This window comes from Gallinula chloropus (assembly GCF_964237585.1).
Source record: "Gallinula chloropus genome assembly, chromosome: 5".
Lineage (NCBI taxonomy): Eukaryota > Metazoa > Chordata > Aves > Gruiformes > Rallidae > Gallinula > Gallinula chloropus.
Window position 1 is genome coordinate 61,901,821 of NC_140090.1, and position 18,089 is coordinate 61,919,909.

General features: G+C 42.8%; 1 protein-coding gene across 1 annotated transcript; it reads right to left on the reverse strand.

The window, feature by feature from the left end:
* Positions 1-518: 518 nt before the first annotated feature.
* LOC311192421 (annexin A8-like) lies at positions 519-13,565 on the reverse strand (the record flags this gene model as incomplete). The annotated part of the gene is made up of 12 exons (XM_084264890.1): positions 519-575; positions 1,826-1,948; positions 2,821-2,879; positions 3,119-3,214; positions 5,024-5,117; positions 5,650-5,709; positions 6,119-6,198; positions 6,777-6,867; positions 7,693-7,806; positions 8,470-8,564; positions 8,828-8,918; positions 13,545-13,565. The coding sequence occupies 12 exons, from the start codon at positions 13,563-13,565 to the stop codon at positions 519-521; spliced, it is 981 nt and encodes a 326-aa protein (XP_084121016.1).
* Positions 13,566-18,089: the final 4,524 nt, after the last annotated feature.

Genomic DNA, 18,089 nt, shown 5'->3' on the forward strand with positions numbered 1-18,089 from the left:
CCAGTCCCCTCCCCCTCCTATTCAACTGAATTCTCCATTCTGACTCACACCCTAAAGCCCCACCAATATCTAGGACTCCTTCCAGACCCACCCTGCTAGCATCAAATGGTTGATGCTGTACCAGCTTGTCCTAGAAGTTAACAAGGTTTGAGGACAGTCCAAGCTTTGTAGGAATTTTCAGAATTACAAAACAGCCGCAGAGGGTTCAAAAAAAGGTCTTTAATTTCACATCTAAGTGCCCTCCTTTCACAGCGTGTTACGTGAGAAGGGAAATTGCACAGAGCAGAATAGAAACAAAAAAGTACATTTCCACTTGTGTTTGAAAAACTGTTAGGGAAGTGAATAGTTTTTACTGTATAATAAGCATCCAGATTCTTCAGAGAGTTTTGGAAATCCTAACCATTAATTTGATTTTTTTCCCCTCTATTTGTATCAATGGAAAGAATTTCTACATGTACGTTTTCAGATCCTTATTCACTGTTAATTTTCTTCACTGTAACCATTTCAACATCTTACAGTCAGTCACTGCCGCAGAGATTCAGCAAGGCTGTCTTGTAATCGCCACTGGTATCATCCTGACAGGAGAAAAACAATAATAAAAAAAAAAAGGTGAGCATGGAAGTTCCTTTGCCTGCATGCTCAGAGTGCTGACTTTGTCAGTCCATGGAATATGCCCATACAGGAAAAAGATTTTGGGAAGAGCAAGCCAGTCTTCAGCAGTTATTACCAGCTGACATGCCATCAAAAGCAAATGGACAATTGGGGCTTGCAAGCTGCCACCTGAAATAACATTTATCAAGTGCAATTCTTTTCTTTGGAATTCAGGTGAGCAATTGATCAGGGCTCCATCCCACAGAGCAGCACAAAGTCAGCATGGATGAGAGCAACCAAGCCTGTTGTGTTCAGTTTTTATGTCCCTGGGTATGTGTGTTATCGTTCTCTCCCCCACAGGAAGAGAAAGCACAGAATAGTTAGCCCTGACACAAGACTTTTTTTTTAAAAGGGCAAAAATATGGTCATTTGGATCTAGAGAAACACTATGGAGAATATCACTAGATTAAAGTTTTGCGAATTCTGAATGTTTTGTGACGACAGGTGTGAAGCCAGTTCCACTTCCCCGAATATTCTGTACAGACCCTTGAAGACTGATCATTAATCAACCTGACAGATACTGACTGTGTCAATTAGAAGAAAGGGCCTTCGTTACAGAATTAGATTTCCCATGAGGACAGGTAAGGACAGGACATTTGTGCCATTTGCACAGAGAGGAATGTCCCAGAGTCCTTGCAACGAACAGTAAAACCCAGCAGTTCAACCCTAACAGAAAGCACAGCCTTTTGCGAGGGGAGGGTCATTCACTCAAAGCTGAGACAAACCCCAGAAACTACAAGAACCTTTGACATGGTTCAGTTCCTAAACCTATCTCACCACAGTATATAGACTTGTGCTTCATCTGGTATAAATCAGACAGAAGAGAAAATGGCACAGTAGTATGGGAAAGGTATAACAGGGAAGATGGAATCAATCTAGATTTAACTAGGGGATCAGGAAGTACACAGATACAGTGTCTGGTCCATAAAAAGCCTGGAAGAATCACTCCTCAGTTTTGTGTTCACTCAAGTCACCTACAGATCATATAATCTGACTCACCTTTCAGGAAAACAGGTCTGAAGGGGATGATGTTTAATAGGCCTAATGAAGGAGAGTTGTGATCTTTGCAGAAATTACATTTTAATTGAAAATAACCATGGAAGTATCCCACTGTGCTGGACAGGCTGGGAAAGTATGTGGTTATTAATAAACATTGTATCAAGATGCTGCCTACCAGAATCATGCTGGAAAGAGTCTTTCCTGCAATACGCTTGAATTCAGCCTTTATGAGATTTAAGTCCACTTCACTTCGAGAAACAATCACTCTTATAAGAGTTCCATCACTGGTGCCAGCCCCCTGGAATAACAGATATATCAGTCTGTGATGTTAGTGATTGTTCAAGGGATAAGATGTTGCAAACTGGTCCAAGAACAAGAGTGACCTTTAAGCATCGCTTAAAACATGGTCTTCAGCACACCCGCTTCTTTCTGTAGGGTCAACCCCCACCTCTTCCCAAGGGCCAATGTCAATACCACAGGCTCTCTACAGGTGTGTGCTACAAGCCTTTGTACGTGTGAAATACAAAAATCAAACATGCTACGGAGTTGGAAATTGGCACTCTATATACATACAGTCCTTCTGCAGCATTATCTATATGATCCTTGGCTTCAATCAATATCATTAATCACTCATGGGAAAGATAAGATCACATTGATAAAAATAATCAGTCATCTCAGCTTTCCACAAAGTTGGGAAGGGTTACTTTTTTTTTTTTTTTACATATAAGTCAAGTGTTATATGTAAAAAAATCTGCAGAATCTTTATGCGTCCCCATTTGGAACTCTTTAATTTTTCTACTGCCATTGAGAGAATTGCTTCCTAGAAAGGAAATAGTGTGGTTCAGTCACAAAGTTAACATTATGGGCAAAATTCCACCCTGATCAACCTCCTAGAAAATCATCTTCCAGAAGATGCAAAGATCCATGTCTCAGAAGGTGGGACTGGTCTCCTTGCAGACTCATAAGTCACAAAAGCCATACTACCTTGTTATCTCAAGTTTAAAGAGTACTTTTCTACTCAATGTGTTTGAAGGGATTCTGCTATTACTTGCAAGAATAGTACTAGGCAAATTTCACAAAAACCCTGGCTCTTCTAATTGTAATTGGTGGAAGCCAGGTTGCAAATTAAGTTCAGTATGAAAACAAGTACGTTACAATAAAGAGTCTTACCTCTAAAGCATGGTACAGCCTCTCTGCAAAGTAGCAATGGACATTCCTTGTGCATTTCACTAGGTATACAGAAAGCTCATTAAGAATCAATCCAGTCCAGAGCAGCAGGTAACAAAGATTCCACATGCTTTCCATTAATTCAATGTGCCCCTGGGATCTAAGGTTTTTTTATTTAAGAAGGACCTTCTACTTCCTACCCTATATCTTTATAAAGCAGATCCATCACATAACAGTCAACTGCTGCAAGAGAAAAGTTAATTGTTTCAGACAAAAGGAAGGGAAATGTAGCCACTCTTACCAATAGCCAGCATGGCATCTTCTAGTGAACCACCAGTTTCACTCTTGATAGAATCCTCTATGGTCTTACCGGCAAGTTTCTGGTATTCTTCAAACACTGTTTGAAACACAAAGCACTTCGATTTTTAACCAAGCAACTGCTCAGGCACTTTTTATCCAATATTATCCAATATTACATTTATTGCTTGTTTGGCAACATGAAAACACATATCCTGCTAAAGCAACAGCCACATTTGCACCAACTTCAGTAAGCTTTAGTCAGGTCCAGAAATTAGTTACAAAAATGGATGCTACAAAACCCAAACCCATCCACAGGGCTTAGTGCTCTGCCTACATTTGAGAAATGCAAGCTCAGACACCCCATATTCCTTTGGAAAGCTGACCCTTCATCATCACAGTTTTCAACCACAGAAATGAAGCAGGCAACAGGACAGCCACAATGTTATCATTTGGTCTTGCGTTTGCTGATGTGACTAGCTTCAGGACCCAAAATAAATTCAAACTGAATCTAGGACTAGGCTGCTGATGGCCCTTGGACTTCTTAAATATAAACATGACAAGACCTTGGAAAAACTTATTTCACCCACAATAAAAAAACAACTCAGTAAAGATAAGCAAGGCATAGGTGCAGATTCCAAGGTATTTAAATTCCGAAATTAACAAAAGCTCAGTAATACAGTTGTTCCCATTATATGCTCTTGGTACTCCAGGGGTCAGAATTACAGACCTCAGTTCTGATTCCAAGCTTTTAAACTAGCAAAGTATTAAAACTGCTAATTAAAGCAATGAACACCTTACTGGAGTTCACACAACATCGCAGATAGGATTACAATTGACATTAACAATCAGATATTTTGATGAAGAGCAATGTCACAGAATAGACAGACAGATACAATCTTCTCAACTTGGGATGATACTACATATTAAAAAAACCCCAACAAATTAGTTGTAACAATTACACTCAAGTATTCAAGATGAACATTTCCAGGCTGTCTTAATACATAGGAAATCACAGATTTACTTGCTTGGTGACAGAGTGGGTCTCAAAGATTGGTTGGGTCCTGACAACAAGCACGCAAAGTTCAGTTTTTAAAGTCAGACACATCCAAGGACTAGAGACCACTTTCTTGTTTGTTTTCTAAGTGATCCTGGGAGAGTAAACGTGAAAACACAAGGGGGAGCTGGCCTGCAGTGCCTGGAAAACAGTCTCAAAAGATCTTAGGCATGCCTAATATATCACCAAATAATTTATAAATTTAGGTCCAACTTATTTAAACAGTATTTGGTATGCTTAGGTGCAGCTTACATAACCAAATCTGTTGTTAGTCAGTGGCTTGGACTGCCACAAAAGTCTTGACAAGCCTAGGTTTCTGCTTGGCAGGGCAGTGGGGAGCTGAGGGCTCCCTTAGCTGGAGCTGGGTGAAGCATTTTTCCTCCCAGCAGCTTCTGATACCCCCTCAGAAGAAGCTGGGGCAGAAGTGCAAGGCACACCCTATGATTCTTCAGCACTGAAAATAACCAGCTACATTGTCAGCAATTTTTTTTTTTCCCTCCCAAGAGGAAGTTGCATCCAAGGAGTCATGGATCTATCCACTGCATGCTCCTACCTGGCTTGGAAGGGACATTCCCTCTCTCCTCGGGTTTATAAAAACAGCTATATTATCCACTCATTACCACTGTGTAAGGACTCCTACATAACTGGCTTGATTTTCAGCAGCACTAAGTCTTCATGAATTTTCACAAAAGTTGCTCCAGGTTTTTGGTCACTGAGTGCCCAAAGATTAGAAGACAAACTCAGGTGCTTATTTCTCACCACTCATCTGTGTCATCTCTAGTCCTGCCTCTTCTTTTTGGCTAGAGTGATTTCTCACTTCAGAGGTTTGGGAGTGGGTGCTTGGCTCCATACCTTTCAGCAAGTGTGTGGCGCTCCTTGTGCACAGGATGGTGATGAACTGTATCTCGTCAGTGCCCTGTATCTTCTCCCCAGCAGCAAAGAGAGTCTGTAATTCAACACACAATTGTTAGAGAGAGGTCATGTCCACGTAGCTGGTAAAAGAACATAGTTTGGCTTAAGGCACTACTAGGGTAAATGTGCGTGTAGTAACCTAAAACAGTGCGAACCAGACTATCTTAGAATGGTAGACTATGAAAACCTTTGACTGTGTCTTCTGGTCAAACTGGAACAGCCACTATGCCCACCCTTTCCATCCCTCCTGCAGCAGCTGCAGCAGCCAACAATGCTTTTGAGTTTTCTTCCCTATTCTTTGCTGTCTCCCTCCACCGCACTCACATACTTTCATGTATCAAAAGCAGCTAAGCCCAAGCCCAGCTCTCATCACTCCTCTTTAGAACAGCAAGGCTCAGCAGTGAAAGCAAAATTGAAGAACCCCAAATTGCTTCTGCTTGCAAAAGCCCCTCTCCCCAAACTCTTGTGACTCTAACCCTCTGCTAACCAGCATGCTGCTGCCCATTGTAACACTCTGAAGTTCAAGACAGGTGGGGTGCAGGCATACCACAGGCATTTGAGAATACCTCTGCATCCTGAAGAGCCAGTGCTGTGTCCACGTAGAGAGTGGCATTGTCCCTTTCACCCTACGAGATGGAGAAGAAAGGTAACTATTTTGTCGCATGAAGTGTCTTCCATAAGAAGAATCTCAGCACACATTCAAGATCAATCCTCCTTCTCATAAACCTAGTTCTGCAGACTACTCAAGCAGTAATGTTTCAGAAAGCACAAGTGAACTCTTCACTGAAATGAGGTGTCTCTGGGCAGCAGAGCTGACTGAAAGTTCCCAGCTCTCTTACTGCTGCTGAGGTAAGAACAGTTCCCTGCTTCAGATACACTGAAGCTAAAACACAGAGATCCAGTCCAAGTGACCTGTTTGTCAGTAGTTTATCTGATGATCATGACTGCATTGCATCTTCTATTTCACATCTTTACCAAAAAGGAAGAAAAAAACATTAAGATCTCTAAACCCTAATTTCTCTTCTCTAGAATTACCTGAAGAAGGCAAACCAGAATCTGCTCGAAGTAGCCACTTGTTTCCGATTTTATGTCCTCTTCCAGATCAGAACCATATTCTACCCATGGGAAAGAGAAGGGCAAGAGAAGGATTTGTTATTTGGGTGATACTGTCAGGGTATCACTAGTCACCCAAGGACACACTGTAGCCTGACACTAGTCACGATCACTAGGGGAAAACCCAGGGTAAGATGAGTGATACCTAGATCAGCATCCATGTCTGAGTCAGCTCCACTGATGTCCAAGTACAAACCAATGCTAACTTCACAGATACAGTTTAGGGGACCAAAGATATATCAAATATTTACAAATTCATTTGATAAATTTCCCATATATGGGAAGGAAAAAAAACCCAACCACATCGCTATAGTTTTATTTCCCTTCTGACAATAGCCTTTGTGACCAATCTAAATGGAATTTGTGTTTTGTTGACCTTTTCCTCTAGCTGGATGGTGAGTTAGAGAGGGATTTTCAAATTCTCTCGGCAAAGCCATGTTCTGTTTGCCAGGCTGAAAGGAGAGTTAGGTTGCAGCTTCTTGCTTTTAAAAATCCCATTTTCCTACTAATAGTACTAGTTGGTAACACAGTTCTTGCTGTGCAATCAGGCAGCCACGAATCAGAGCCCCAGGCACTTTACCTTCTTTGTAAGCCTTGATTATCTCTTTGATCTGCGCTTTTGTCCGGGATGCCAGGATCTCTATGATAACACCATCACTTGTTCCCACACCCTTTAATAGAAAACATAGTGGAGAAATAAAGGTGGAGAAAGGTGTCTTAGTCATGGAGCACAATGTACTGCTAGAGAAGTACGATCAAGCGAGGAGTCTGATGGCAACACAGTGTTAGGCTGTGTGCTGAGCTGTGAGAAACAGGGGGGATGAAAGCTGGGAACACAAAGCACATTTGGTTTGAACATGGTTTCTTTTACTGAGGTGTCTAACTCATAAAGGATGATTTTATGTAATCCTGCACTTTTGCAATTCATTTCTGGACCTGTGGTGGCAGACTGTTCGGGGCTTGCGCAGTCAGTGCATCTTTATACCATTTGAATACATATCGCTGCATCTGAAGCTTGAAAAGATAGTCTATCAATAAGTAAGATCACAGCCAACCCCAGCTTGGCCCTCACACCATCATTCATTGATTTCCTAAAGGTTTCACCTCTCAGGTGAGGCATAGGAGCAGTATCTTTGTGTCACTGTGTTCACAATAGGCACTGGAGAAAGCAGCAAAGTGATGGTTGACTGATAGCTGTCATCTGTGGATCTTCATTCCTTGCCAAAGCTGAGTTAGTTTTGCTGTTGCTTTCCCCAGGCTCTACGAGATTTATATTTACAGGAATTTTCATACAGCCCTTAATATTAAAGCAGCTTCCCCCCACTCCCCCGAATATACATCAAAAGTACAATTAACTATTTTTCAAAGGTTATGGCTAATAACAAATGTAATTGTGTAACAGTACCTTTATTACTATTTGCATTAATAAGCACAGTTACAGAAAATTAGCACAGTATCTGTGCTGCTACTTAAATAGAAGTATGCAATTTGCTTACCTTCATGGCATCATAGAGCTCCTTGGCATCATACTTGAATGGGGAGTACATGAGAGCCACCATGAGCCTCTCAAAGTCACCACTCAGTTCAGACTTCAGGCTTTCAATCAAATCCTGTTAAACATATATCACATGGTTAAATAAAAAGCTTCACAGGATATTTTTATTGCCCAGTGCTGTTTCCATCCCCATAATCTCAATGATGAAGCACTGTGTTGACAGTTTGTTTAACAAGGTCCTGGGACAGGAAAAGGCATCCAACTTCAAAATGGGATTTGTCCAAGTCCTTCTACATTCCCTGTTGTTGCATTACTGAAGCCTCTCCCAGGTGCTAATTAATTTTGCGTCAGGGTAGGGAAGAGTAAAATTAAAACCTTCCTCCACTCTGCCTTTCTCAGTGAGCAGAACCAGGCAGCTGACGGCCTTGAATTGAGCAAGGGAGGTAGCTTTAGGCAGAGCTGATTACCAAAGCTTGCATATAAACCCAGGACTTCTGCAGAATCAGGCACACTGTCTGAACATAGCTGTCAAGCTTTCCTTTCACCATAATGCAGTTTTCTATAGGCATGACTCACACTGTTTTAGTGGGATGCAATCACTCTATTTATTGCCTCATGCTTGCCTCCCCCTGCATTTGCTTCCCTTTCTTAGGTTTTTGCATGGCAGATCCCCTTCTACTTTTGTTTACCCCATGCTTGCAGGATGAACTGCACACTCCTTTACTACACCATATATACAGTGAAACAGTGACCAAATATGGCTTTGTTTTGGGATAACCTTTCCAAACTGTCCTTTGAAGGATTTGGCAATCTGCTGACGCTGCATATTGCTCCTCTTGGTTAGGACATCAATTATAGCTTGTTCATCTGTTCCTGTGGAGAGCAACAATAAGCCATAAAAAGCATGCACAGAAGTTGTTGAGACTAGCCCAAAATCCTAATTCAAGTATTCAGACAACCTTCCATAGTTCACTGTCTGCATAATGTAGAAGTTTAAGTATGTATCAAGGAAACTTAATTTTTCCATATTAAAAAAAGAGTGGTATGCTTGGCTGCAATTTTCTTAAGGAATGGCTTTCAGCTGAGGAATTATAAGCACAACACTGACTTCACATATGTCATTAGAGTTAACTCACCGAGCCCTTTCATGGCTTTGTATAGAATCTGAGCATCAGGCGTGGGGTCAAAGTTTAAAGCACCTGTCACAGACTTGCCCTCTGCCTCACTCTGAAAGAAGAAAAATACAGAACTTTCAATCACTGCTTTTCATCAGCTGAAGCATAAATAAAAGTAAATTAAACTTATTCATTGCCTACACACGGGGAAGGCACAGAGGAGTGGAAGAGTTTGTTCAAGGTGTCTCAGGAGAGCTCTGAAGAGAGCACAGCTTTCCAGCCTCAAACTACTTCTTTGGGTCCTGGCAGAAACATGAAGTGCAAAGTGTGACTGACAGCACTGCAACAGTCACTAAATGCAGGCAGCCTGGCAGAAAAAGCTTAGTAGGCTAAACTTGTTTATTCACCTGTTAAGTATCATACTTTATAACATGTATGCTGTCATATTATACTGCTATTAGGAACTCAATTTCCCAGTTGTTTCATACAGTGTAGTCTTTGGCTAAGTTTGACTTCATGGAACAGTCATGCTCTTACAGACCATTTTTCTAGACAGCAGCTTTATTGTCCTGCTGCTTTACTTGTGCATATCTGATGTCAAGAAGGAAGTCTCTTCTGGAAGGATGTGGGCTATGAGACATAGATCTATTTGGAGAAGTGCAGGTTTGATGTTCTCCCCTAAGGCACTGCCAGTGCCAGACTCCCAGGGCAGAAAGACACCCTGAGACTTATTCCAGTCACCAGAAGGTAGCAGGGCCATCAATCAGAACCCAGGCCTAAGAACTTGAATTCAACAAAAGCTGTTAGTCAAGGGACTGGCTTAAACATACTGACTCATCTCTAACAATAAGGTCCTATCAGCAGAGGATTACATGACTGGCTCATCAGAGTCATCACCACTATATTCCAATAATGAACATAAATTTCTCTTCATTAGCAGCAGAAAACTACTATATTGTCATAAATTTACTTGCAAGGGTATGGCTAATATTGAACTAATGATATCAGACTTCATGGATTTTTCCAATGGGAGCAATTTCAGAGTCAGATAAAAGGCACCTTCCTATCAGAGTAAGCAGACCAGAAGGAACCACTATGGTAGTCTCACCTGACTTGCTTAACACAGACCACTAAGTGCCACCCAGCAGCCTTCTGCTACAGTACAAATCACTTCTGCTCTTACCTCCTGTGATAAGGTGGAATCTACCCCTCTTCTTGAGTCTTATCCAAGTCCTTCCCAAGAGAAAGGATTGCCTTCAAGTGATCCCTGCCTGGTAGAAGAGCTTGTGGAAATTCCCTTCAGGACCTGCATTCCTGACTTTCAATGAGAGGCTAGAAGATGGATGGCTGTGTGCTCAGGAGTGCCTACCAACAAATGCAAGGTCTAACCTAGTGCCACAGCTGAAGCAGAGGCTAACTTTACAGGGTTCAAATGGCCAAGAGCCAGGTCCTACACTTTGATCACAATAACCCCAGGCAATGTTACAGGCTTGGGGCAGAGTGGCTGGAGAGCTCCCTGGAGGAGAAGAACCTGGGGGTGTTAGTTGACAGCCTGAACATGAGCTAGTAGTGTGTCCAGGTGACCAAGAAGGCCAACGGCATCCTGGGCTGTTACCAGGAATAGTGTAACCAGCAGGAGTAGGGAAGTGATAGTTCTGTTTGCACTCAGCTCTGGTGAGGCCACATCTTGAGTACTGCATTCAGTTTTGGGCCCCTTGCTACAGGAAGGATGTTGAGATGCTGGGACGTATCCAGAGAAGGGCAACAAAGCTGGTGAAGGGTCTTGAGCACAAGTCCTATGAGGAACAGCTGAGGGAGCTGGGGCTTTTTAGCCTTAAGAAAAGGAGGCTGAAGGGAGACCTTATCACCCTCTATAGCTACCTGCAAGGCAGTTGCAGAGATGTTGGAGTTGGTCTCTTCTCTCAGGTGACAAGCAATAGGATGAGAGGAAACGGCTTAAAATTTCACCAGCAGAAATTTAGGTTAGATGTCAGGAAGAATTTCTTTACTGAAAGGCTTGTCAAGCATTGGAATAGGCTGTCCAGGGAGGTGGTGGAGTTGCCATCCCTGGAGGTATTTAAAAAGGCATGTAGATGAAGTGCTTAAGGACATGATCCTAGAGGTGGACTCGTCAGGGTTAGGCTGTGGTTGGACTTAATCTAAACAGTCTCTTCCAACCCAGGTGATTCTGTGATTCTCAGAATATCTACACTGTGCTACACAAAGCTCAGGGTGTCCTTGTGAAGTGCTTTACCAGTACATAGAGCAGCCAGCACATGCTTGCATGCCAAGCCATGACAAGTAAGAAAGAGGCAATCGGGAAGATCCAGAAGAGGTCTTCAGTTTGCAGAGACACGCTCTTGGGACACCCAGCAGAGAGCAGGTGCAGAGCCAAACATATCAGCAGGAAACTTCTCACTAGATGCAGCTTTGAGTCCCAATGACTACTGACCAGCAAACTTAATGCTGTGGTGAAGATGTCACTGCACAAAACACACTGCATAGAACTGCCATCCCAGAAGGTTTGTCATCAGTCTGAAACAGGAGGTTTAGCTGAGCTGCTAAGACTATTGCAAGTGCTCCTTTACTGCCAGCACCATCACAACTGCCCTGGAAAGGAGGTTACGCTCAACCATCTGATTTTTTTCTAGCTACATACAAAGGCTCATGTAAAAGAACCACTCTGGACCTGTGCGTGGTGACTCAAAGTGGGAGTGCAAAGCTAAGCTTCCACTTGGAGGCAGTGGAAACAACTTAAGCAATTGCTTGTGGGGTTTTTAATACTAATTCCAAGAAATATTTGCAGCCCACTTGTGACTCACTGGTACACCTCATTCTCCATGTATTTAATTGTTCCAGCACAGGTACAATAACAACAGGTTTCCAGAGTAACCCTGTTCGGTTTGGTCTTGTTCCCAAACAAATTGATCCTAGAATGGCGTAACTGAAACCACTTAAAGTAGTCGTGTAGTGCTCATGTGAAGATGAATAACTTGCACAAAAGCAATGGAATCAGCATACCTTACTGAAAAGTTTTACCTATAAATGAAGTGGAATGGAATTAAAAGTTTTCCTACCAAAATATTTTCAAACCTAAACAGTAGTTTATTGAAAAGCTGGAATTTGAGGACAGGTGGGGTTATTGTTTTGTTTTCTTCCCCTAAGGATGTTTCTGAAATGTTTCACATTTTTTCATTGTTTGCTTTTGAACATTTTTTTTTTAAAGGTTTGGAAAACCAAACCAGTCTTCTATCATCCTTCCTTTGCCCTCTCATCTTCTTCTCATGCCTCCAACCCCTACAACACCATCTGATGAGAGATTGCTGGAGCTTTGAAGGGCTCCTCTCCTTTTCTCTTAGCTTTCAAAACATTTCCAACTTCAGGATGTGGGGTGTGAGCAACAGATCAGCAGAAAAGGGAAAATTAAAGTCAGACCTATTCCAAGCTTTGCAAAGTCTGTTTTACTGTTCTAAACTCCCAAAAGAAAATAGGGAGCCAGAGGGAAATCAGCAGAAAGGAAGATTATAATTTTAATCTTTCTGGGGAAAAAAAACCCCAAACCACAATCACGATACACTGAGATCAGTAAAGCCGCCTATCTGAAAGAAAGTAGGAATTAGCCTGGTATTCCCTAATCCCCAAGGTATTTTGGTTTTATTTCTCCAGTTCACAACCTTCGGTTGCAAAATTGTAACTAAGAACCTGAACAACGTCCATGTGAAGTGGTTTCCACTCCTTGGCGATGTACTGCACCTGAGGGAAGAAAACCCTTCCAGGCTTCACAGGCACCTTTGCTGGCACATGGCAGCAGAAGCCCCTTACTCAGCTCACAGAAACATAAAGCTGTCTTCACAACAAGGCAGGAGGGGGAGACAAATCTTTCCAAAGATGACACAAAAGCAATCAAGAGAAAGCCTGGGTACTACTGGCAATGGGTGCTGGGCAAATGGATCGGGCTGGGAAAGAAGACTTCTTTACCAGTATTTCTCCATCACATGTCTCCAGCAGGTTTCTTCTAGGCATTGCCTTATAGGTATCTGGAGACGAAGTCCGAGAGTGAATCTGTCTTTCCACACAGGCTAATGGGAGAGCTGCCATCAATGCAACAGAGCTACACACAGCACCACAGCTACCTCCTGCCTGTCCTGAGCTGTACCCTGGAGGCTGCCTCAGCACACACCACAGGCACCCCCCGCACTCCTCCCAAAGCCACAGGAATTTAAAAGAGAAAGTACACAGCATTTCTGGCTCCTAGAAAACAGACAGGGTGTCCAAGTCCACATTGTCATTGTGATATTAAAAACCCACTAAAAGACAATGAGGTTTGACCACATGTCCCTCTGTGACCACAGCCTGCCAACACAACTGGGGACCAAAATGGGGACAGGCCAGTGCCCTGAACTCACTGCTAAAAGAGAAGGGAGCAGATGAGTCGGCCACTTTCAGTCCTGATGGAGACCTCAGCTGTTTTACTTTGCTGTCTGCCCATACAGAAAGGCACGCAAACACACTCTGCACCACCCTCAGCTGAAGGACCAGGGAGATCCTGCTCTTCTTAAAGCTTGTAATCGTGCTAATACCATTCTTAATCAAGCTTTATGGAAGTGCTGAAAACTATTTTATAGTCAGAAAAATCAGTAAATAGGTCTGATTTTTAAAAGGAAACATTTCATTCCCACACAGTGCCTGAAGCAACTTATAAATCAAGGTGTCTTACTTCAGTATTACTTTTACTTACCCAGGCCTTCCACCACGCCATTGCAGTCTCAGTAGTGATACCTGGGTCTGCTGGTGAAAAAAGCAAACATCATACCTCACAGTTCAGGAAACTGAGATTTGAAAGGGGATAGAGGGAGAAGAGAAAGAAAGACAGGTTCTTTCCAGTAAACTTACCACAAGAAAATTAGAATAACTGTACTTCCCAGGAGGCTTATTCCCTCTGGAAGCTGCAGAACGTAACTGGCCTCTTTGTGCTGGGAACACACAGGTATAAGTCATTCTTATCTACAAATTCCACAGGGCTACACCCTCAGACATGACTCAACCTGTTTTTTCACAAATGATCTGACAGGGAGAGATCAAGTTGCTCAATAAATGAGGCTTCCTTTGTGCAGAGCCCTTCATTTAACCCTGTTGACAAAAGCTCATTGTAATTTTTCCACCACTTCTCTCCACACACACCCTTCCCAACTAACATTTTGGCCTCTGGCATCAACACAACATGCAAATTACAAACAGGTAATTTCTCAGCATAAAACTCCACTGAGATGCAGTGAGTTCTGCTGTAACAGAATAAGCAGCTCATTATTACTGACTCTTTTTAGCTCTACTGATCTGGAACACCAGGAGTCTGGAAACTACACAAACCTTCTCTACCTCCCTTCCTCAAAAAAAAAAAAAGCTTATTAATGACAAAACCCAAGAAAATTCAATCAACAAACACAGCCACACCCCACACACAGTAGAGCTTAATAAAGCAGCAGACTGCAAGAGACTTGGGAGGTTGTGTCTCCCCCATACTACATCTGGACTTGCACGGTATGAGTTAAGAAGCATCTCTAGGCCAATATAGGGTGAGCACATTTAAGGCTAACAACTTTCAGTAATGCCAATCCCAGAAAAGCTGTCATAGGGCTTGCACTAGCTTCTGTGACATATTCAGACCCAGGAATTTTTTTTGGTTTTTTTTTTTTTTAAGAGCTAAACAGCTCTTAATGGTTTAGTTTGGATAAATGTTTCTGAAATCAGCTGAAATATCTTATGGTTGTAGCAATATTTTCCTGTCTAGACTTTTGTCAGGATCCATCATGCCAGTATGTATTTATTTATTTGCTGTCAGTGGAAAACTGCCCTGATGGGAACATTCCTAGCAGCTATATCTTAACCCTTGCTATATAGGAGCTTTCTCCCCTCTTGAATTTACAGACCCCCATGGGACACTGGGTAAACACTAGACCATGGACCTCTCTTACCTCCTTCCCACATACTGCTATTTCCTTGAACCCAGCAGGGTTTCTGATGGCCTGGAAGTCACCCTGGCTGTTCCCAAGAGAATGAGCTGTGCCAGTGTGGTGGGTTGACCCTGGCTAAAGGCCAGATGCCCACCAAAGGCACTCTGTCACCCCACCTCCTCAGCTGGACAGGGGAGAAGAAATATGATGAAAGGCTCGTGGGTCAAGATCAGGATAGGGAGACACCACTCACCAATTACTATCATAGGTAAAACAGACTCAGGAAAATTAACTTATTACCAATTAAATCAAAGTCAAGCAACAAGAAATAAAGCCAAATCTTAAAAACATCTTTCCCCCACCCCTCCTTTCTTCCCAGGCTTAACTGCACTCCTGATTTCTCTACCTCATTCCTGCCAGTGGCACAGAGAGACAGGGAATGTGGGTTATGGTCAGTTCATCACATACTGTCTCTGCAGCTCCTTCCTCCTCAGGGGGAGGACTCCTCACATTCTTCCCTTGCTCCAGTATGGGGTCTCTCCCATGGGAGACAGCCCTCCACAAACTTCTCCAAGTCCTTCCCACAGGCTGCTTTCTATTTTTTTTTTTTTTTTTTGGTTTGTTTGTTCGGGGTTTTTTCTGTTTGTTTGGTTTTACAAACTGCTCCAACTACAACCCCTCCCTCCATCATATGGTAAGGGGAAGTTGGAAGGAGAAGGCATCACCCTTGGCATAATAAACATGCCACTAGGGTCTGTGATGGCTTGGTGTCTAGTCATGTTTGAGAAGCATACAGGTTAAGCAAGGGCACAAAGAAAGAAGTCATGACTGGTTCTTTGTTTCTCCCCCTCCTGGGGGTAAGGTTGGATTCACAAGCAGGGTAGATTCACTTTTGCTGGATCCCAAGGCTATGCCTAGCTGGATAGATATGCCTCTTCCCTGTGTTAGGATTTATTTTGGTCAGCTTGCCACGGAAGTCAGCTTTCTTGAGGACTCCAAGGACAAAGAAGCTCTTCTAGATGGCAAGATGACAGTCATAGCAAACAGCTGTAGGTCACAGAGGGGAGCAGAGAGCAAACCAGACAGAAAATGGGAAAAAGCCCAAGTGATCATTTTGCAGCTTGAACTAAAAAAAGCTGCAAGGAACTTTAGCTCAGAGCAACACTGGCCAAAGTTTATGAAATCAAGATGGATGGACTCAGAAAGGTCTGGAGAACTGGAACCCTGCAGCAAGACTCAGAGCTGTGCTGCAGAGTCTTAATACAAAGCAGAGCAGAGCAGTCAGCCCTCACAGGGCAGTGGAGCAGGAGGCAGACACTGAAATCCTTTTTCTTGCACAGATGCTGAGCAGTGTTAAATATGAACAGGCTCACCTTCACTACACTTCTTGCTCCTCCCTTAACACACATGCTGTGTTTGTGAATTAGCTTATCCATGGTTGATACATTTCACAACCGCGTATCAGACAAGGCTTTTATAGCACCAGTAAGCTATGTAAGGCACAACCTCACACAGAGCTCCATGATTACCTTCAGGAACATGCAAAACTTCAGAAGAGGGATAAATGTTGATCCAAGCTTCTCCCAAGCCTTCTTGCAGCCCCCCTCTTCCCCATCCCCAAGGACATTTTTGCACCTCAGGTAACTCTACTTTTCAGAAAATGAACTCCAAATCCATTAACTAGACTGTCAATAGACACTCTGCCCAACATCATATTAAGGCAGTTAAAATCTGACTCTGCCAGTGATCATGTTTGCTTGTACTGTAGGGTACCCCACAAAATAGTCATCTGCAAGGCTGTTACCTGGACAGTGGGTCAATCACTCTGTGGGCACAGACAACTGCAAAGTGTGTCCAGCAGTGAATCTGCCTCAAGCCCCATGCACAGGCCTTCTCTAGTCTTTCAGAGGGTTCCTACTCCTGCCAATATGCCCAGTACGGCCATCAGCTAGCAAGAGTGAGCAGAACCCTCCAGCAGAAGCAGCACATGCAACACAATCAGGTTTAGTTTGGGGTTTTTAAAGCTATTTGGTTTAAATAAATTTTCAACTAAACAAATGAAGAAGCTGCTAGGGTAGTTTACTTTTCTTGACTCCACCCTTGGGACTTTCCAAGCTTGAATCAATGACATGGAAACTACCCCTGATACATACTTAACCAGTATAAAAAAAATCACTAGCAGGATTGTGCTCAACCTTTTTCAAACTCCAAAAATACTTACAGCATGAAATAAAGGTGCTGATAGTCTTAGAGCAGCACATTACTAGCATTGTTTCAAGAAGCTTTAATTACCCACTAAGCTCCAATTGCTCTGTTTAGGTCAAATGAGATCAGTGTAAAGTACACTCTAATTTAGACTGAGGGTAACTGAAGTTTTCTGGTGTGCAGAGGCAGCTCCCTTTTCCCCATCTTCAGGTTTGTAAAGTCTGGCCCTATGCCTGGGAAGTTTCAGGTCATGAGCTGACTGCTTTGAAACATGAAAGCTTATGAAAATCGGTTTCTCAACTGCTCAGCTTTCACTTCTATTAGAACTTTCAAGTCTAACAAGAGCAGCACAACCCACTGGGAATTTCACCCCAAAACTTGTATTTGGGGTTTTTTTTTTGGTCAGGAACTTGGAAATCAAATGAAATCAACAGACCAAACACACTTCTGTGCAAAGCATAAGTCTGTTCAACTGCATAACATAACTGCTTAAATTTGAGGAAATTAGAGATCACCCCTCAGACCAAACAGGAGAGAGGTATTCTGCTACAGTGCTAGAAGATTAATAACTTTCTCCAACCCAGTCTGTAAGTGATACCATGTGGAACTGTAGCTCTGATGAGAAGTCAGTTCAGCAACCTCCAGAATTTCTTCTACACATAACCACCAAACTCATGCAGCACTATTTTTTCCAGGTCTGGCCATAACCCCCCTCCCCTTGCTTACAAGGCTTTTAGCTCAACACTCTGCCCTACCTGCCAGTAGCTTACATCCATCTCTTCCTTGCCCCAACAGCTGCTGTGTTTGCAGACAGGCTTAGACTGTCTCACTGAGAAAACTAGAGTGGTTTCAACCTTCAACCTGTGGTTTAAACCACTGCACAAACAATCCAGAGACCAGGCAGCACCTTCTTCTACCACTCCTTTTTTTTTCCCTTCCTGTTTATCCCTGCTTAAATGGATACAAACAGCTGAATGCCCTCACAATTGCTAAGAGCAAATGCCCTTACATCTACTATTCAACTTACCATCACCTGAAATCAGATCAGTATATGGGAGAGCTGTGTAAATTTGCCAATCCAAACAAAAAGTTGCTGTCTGTTTATGAAAGAGGTGTGAACTGGGGAA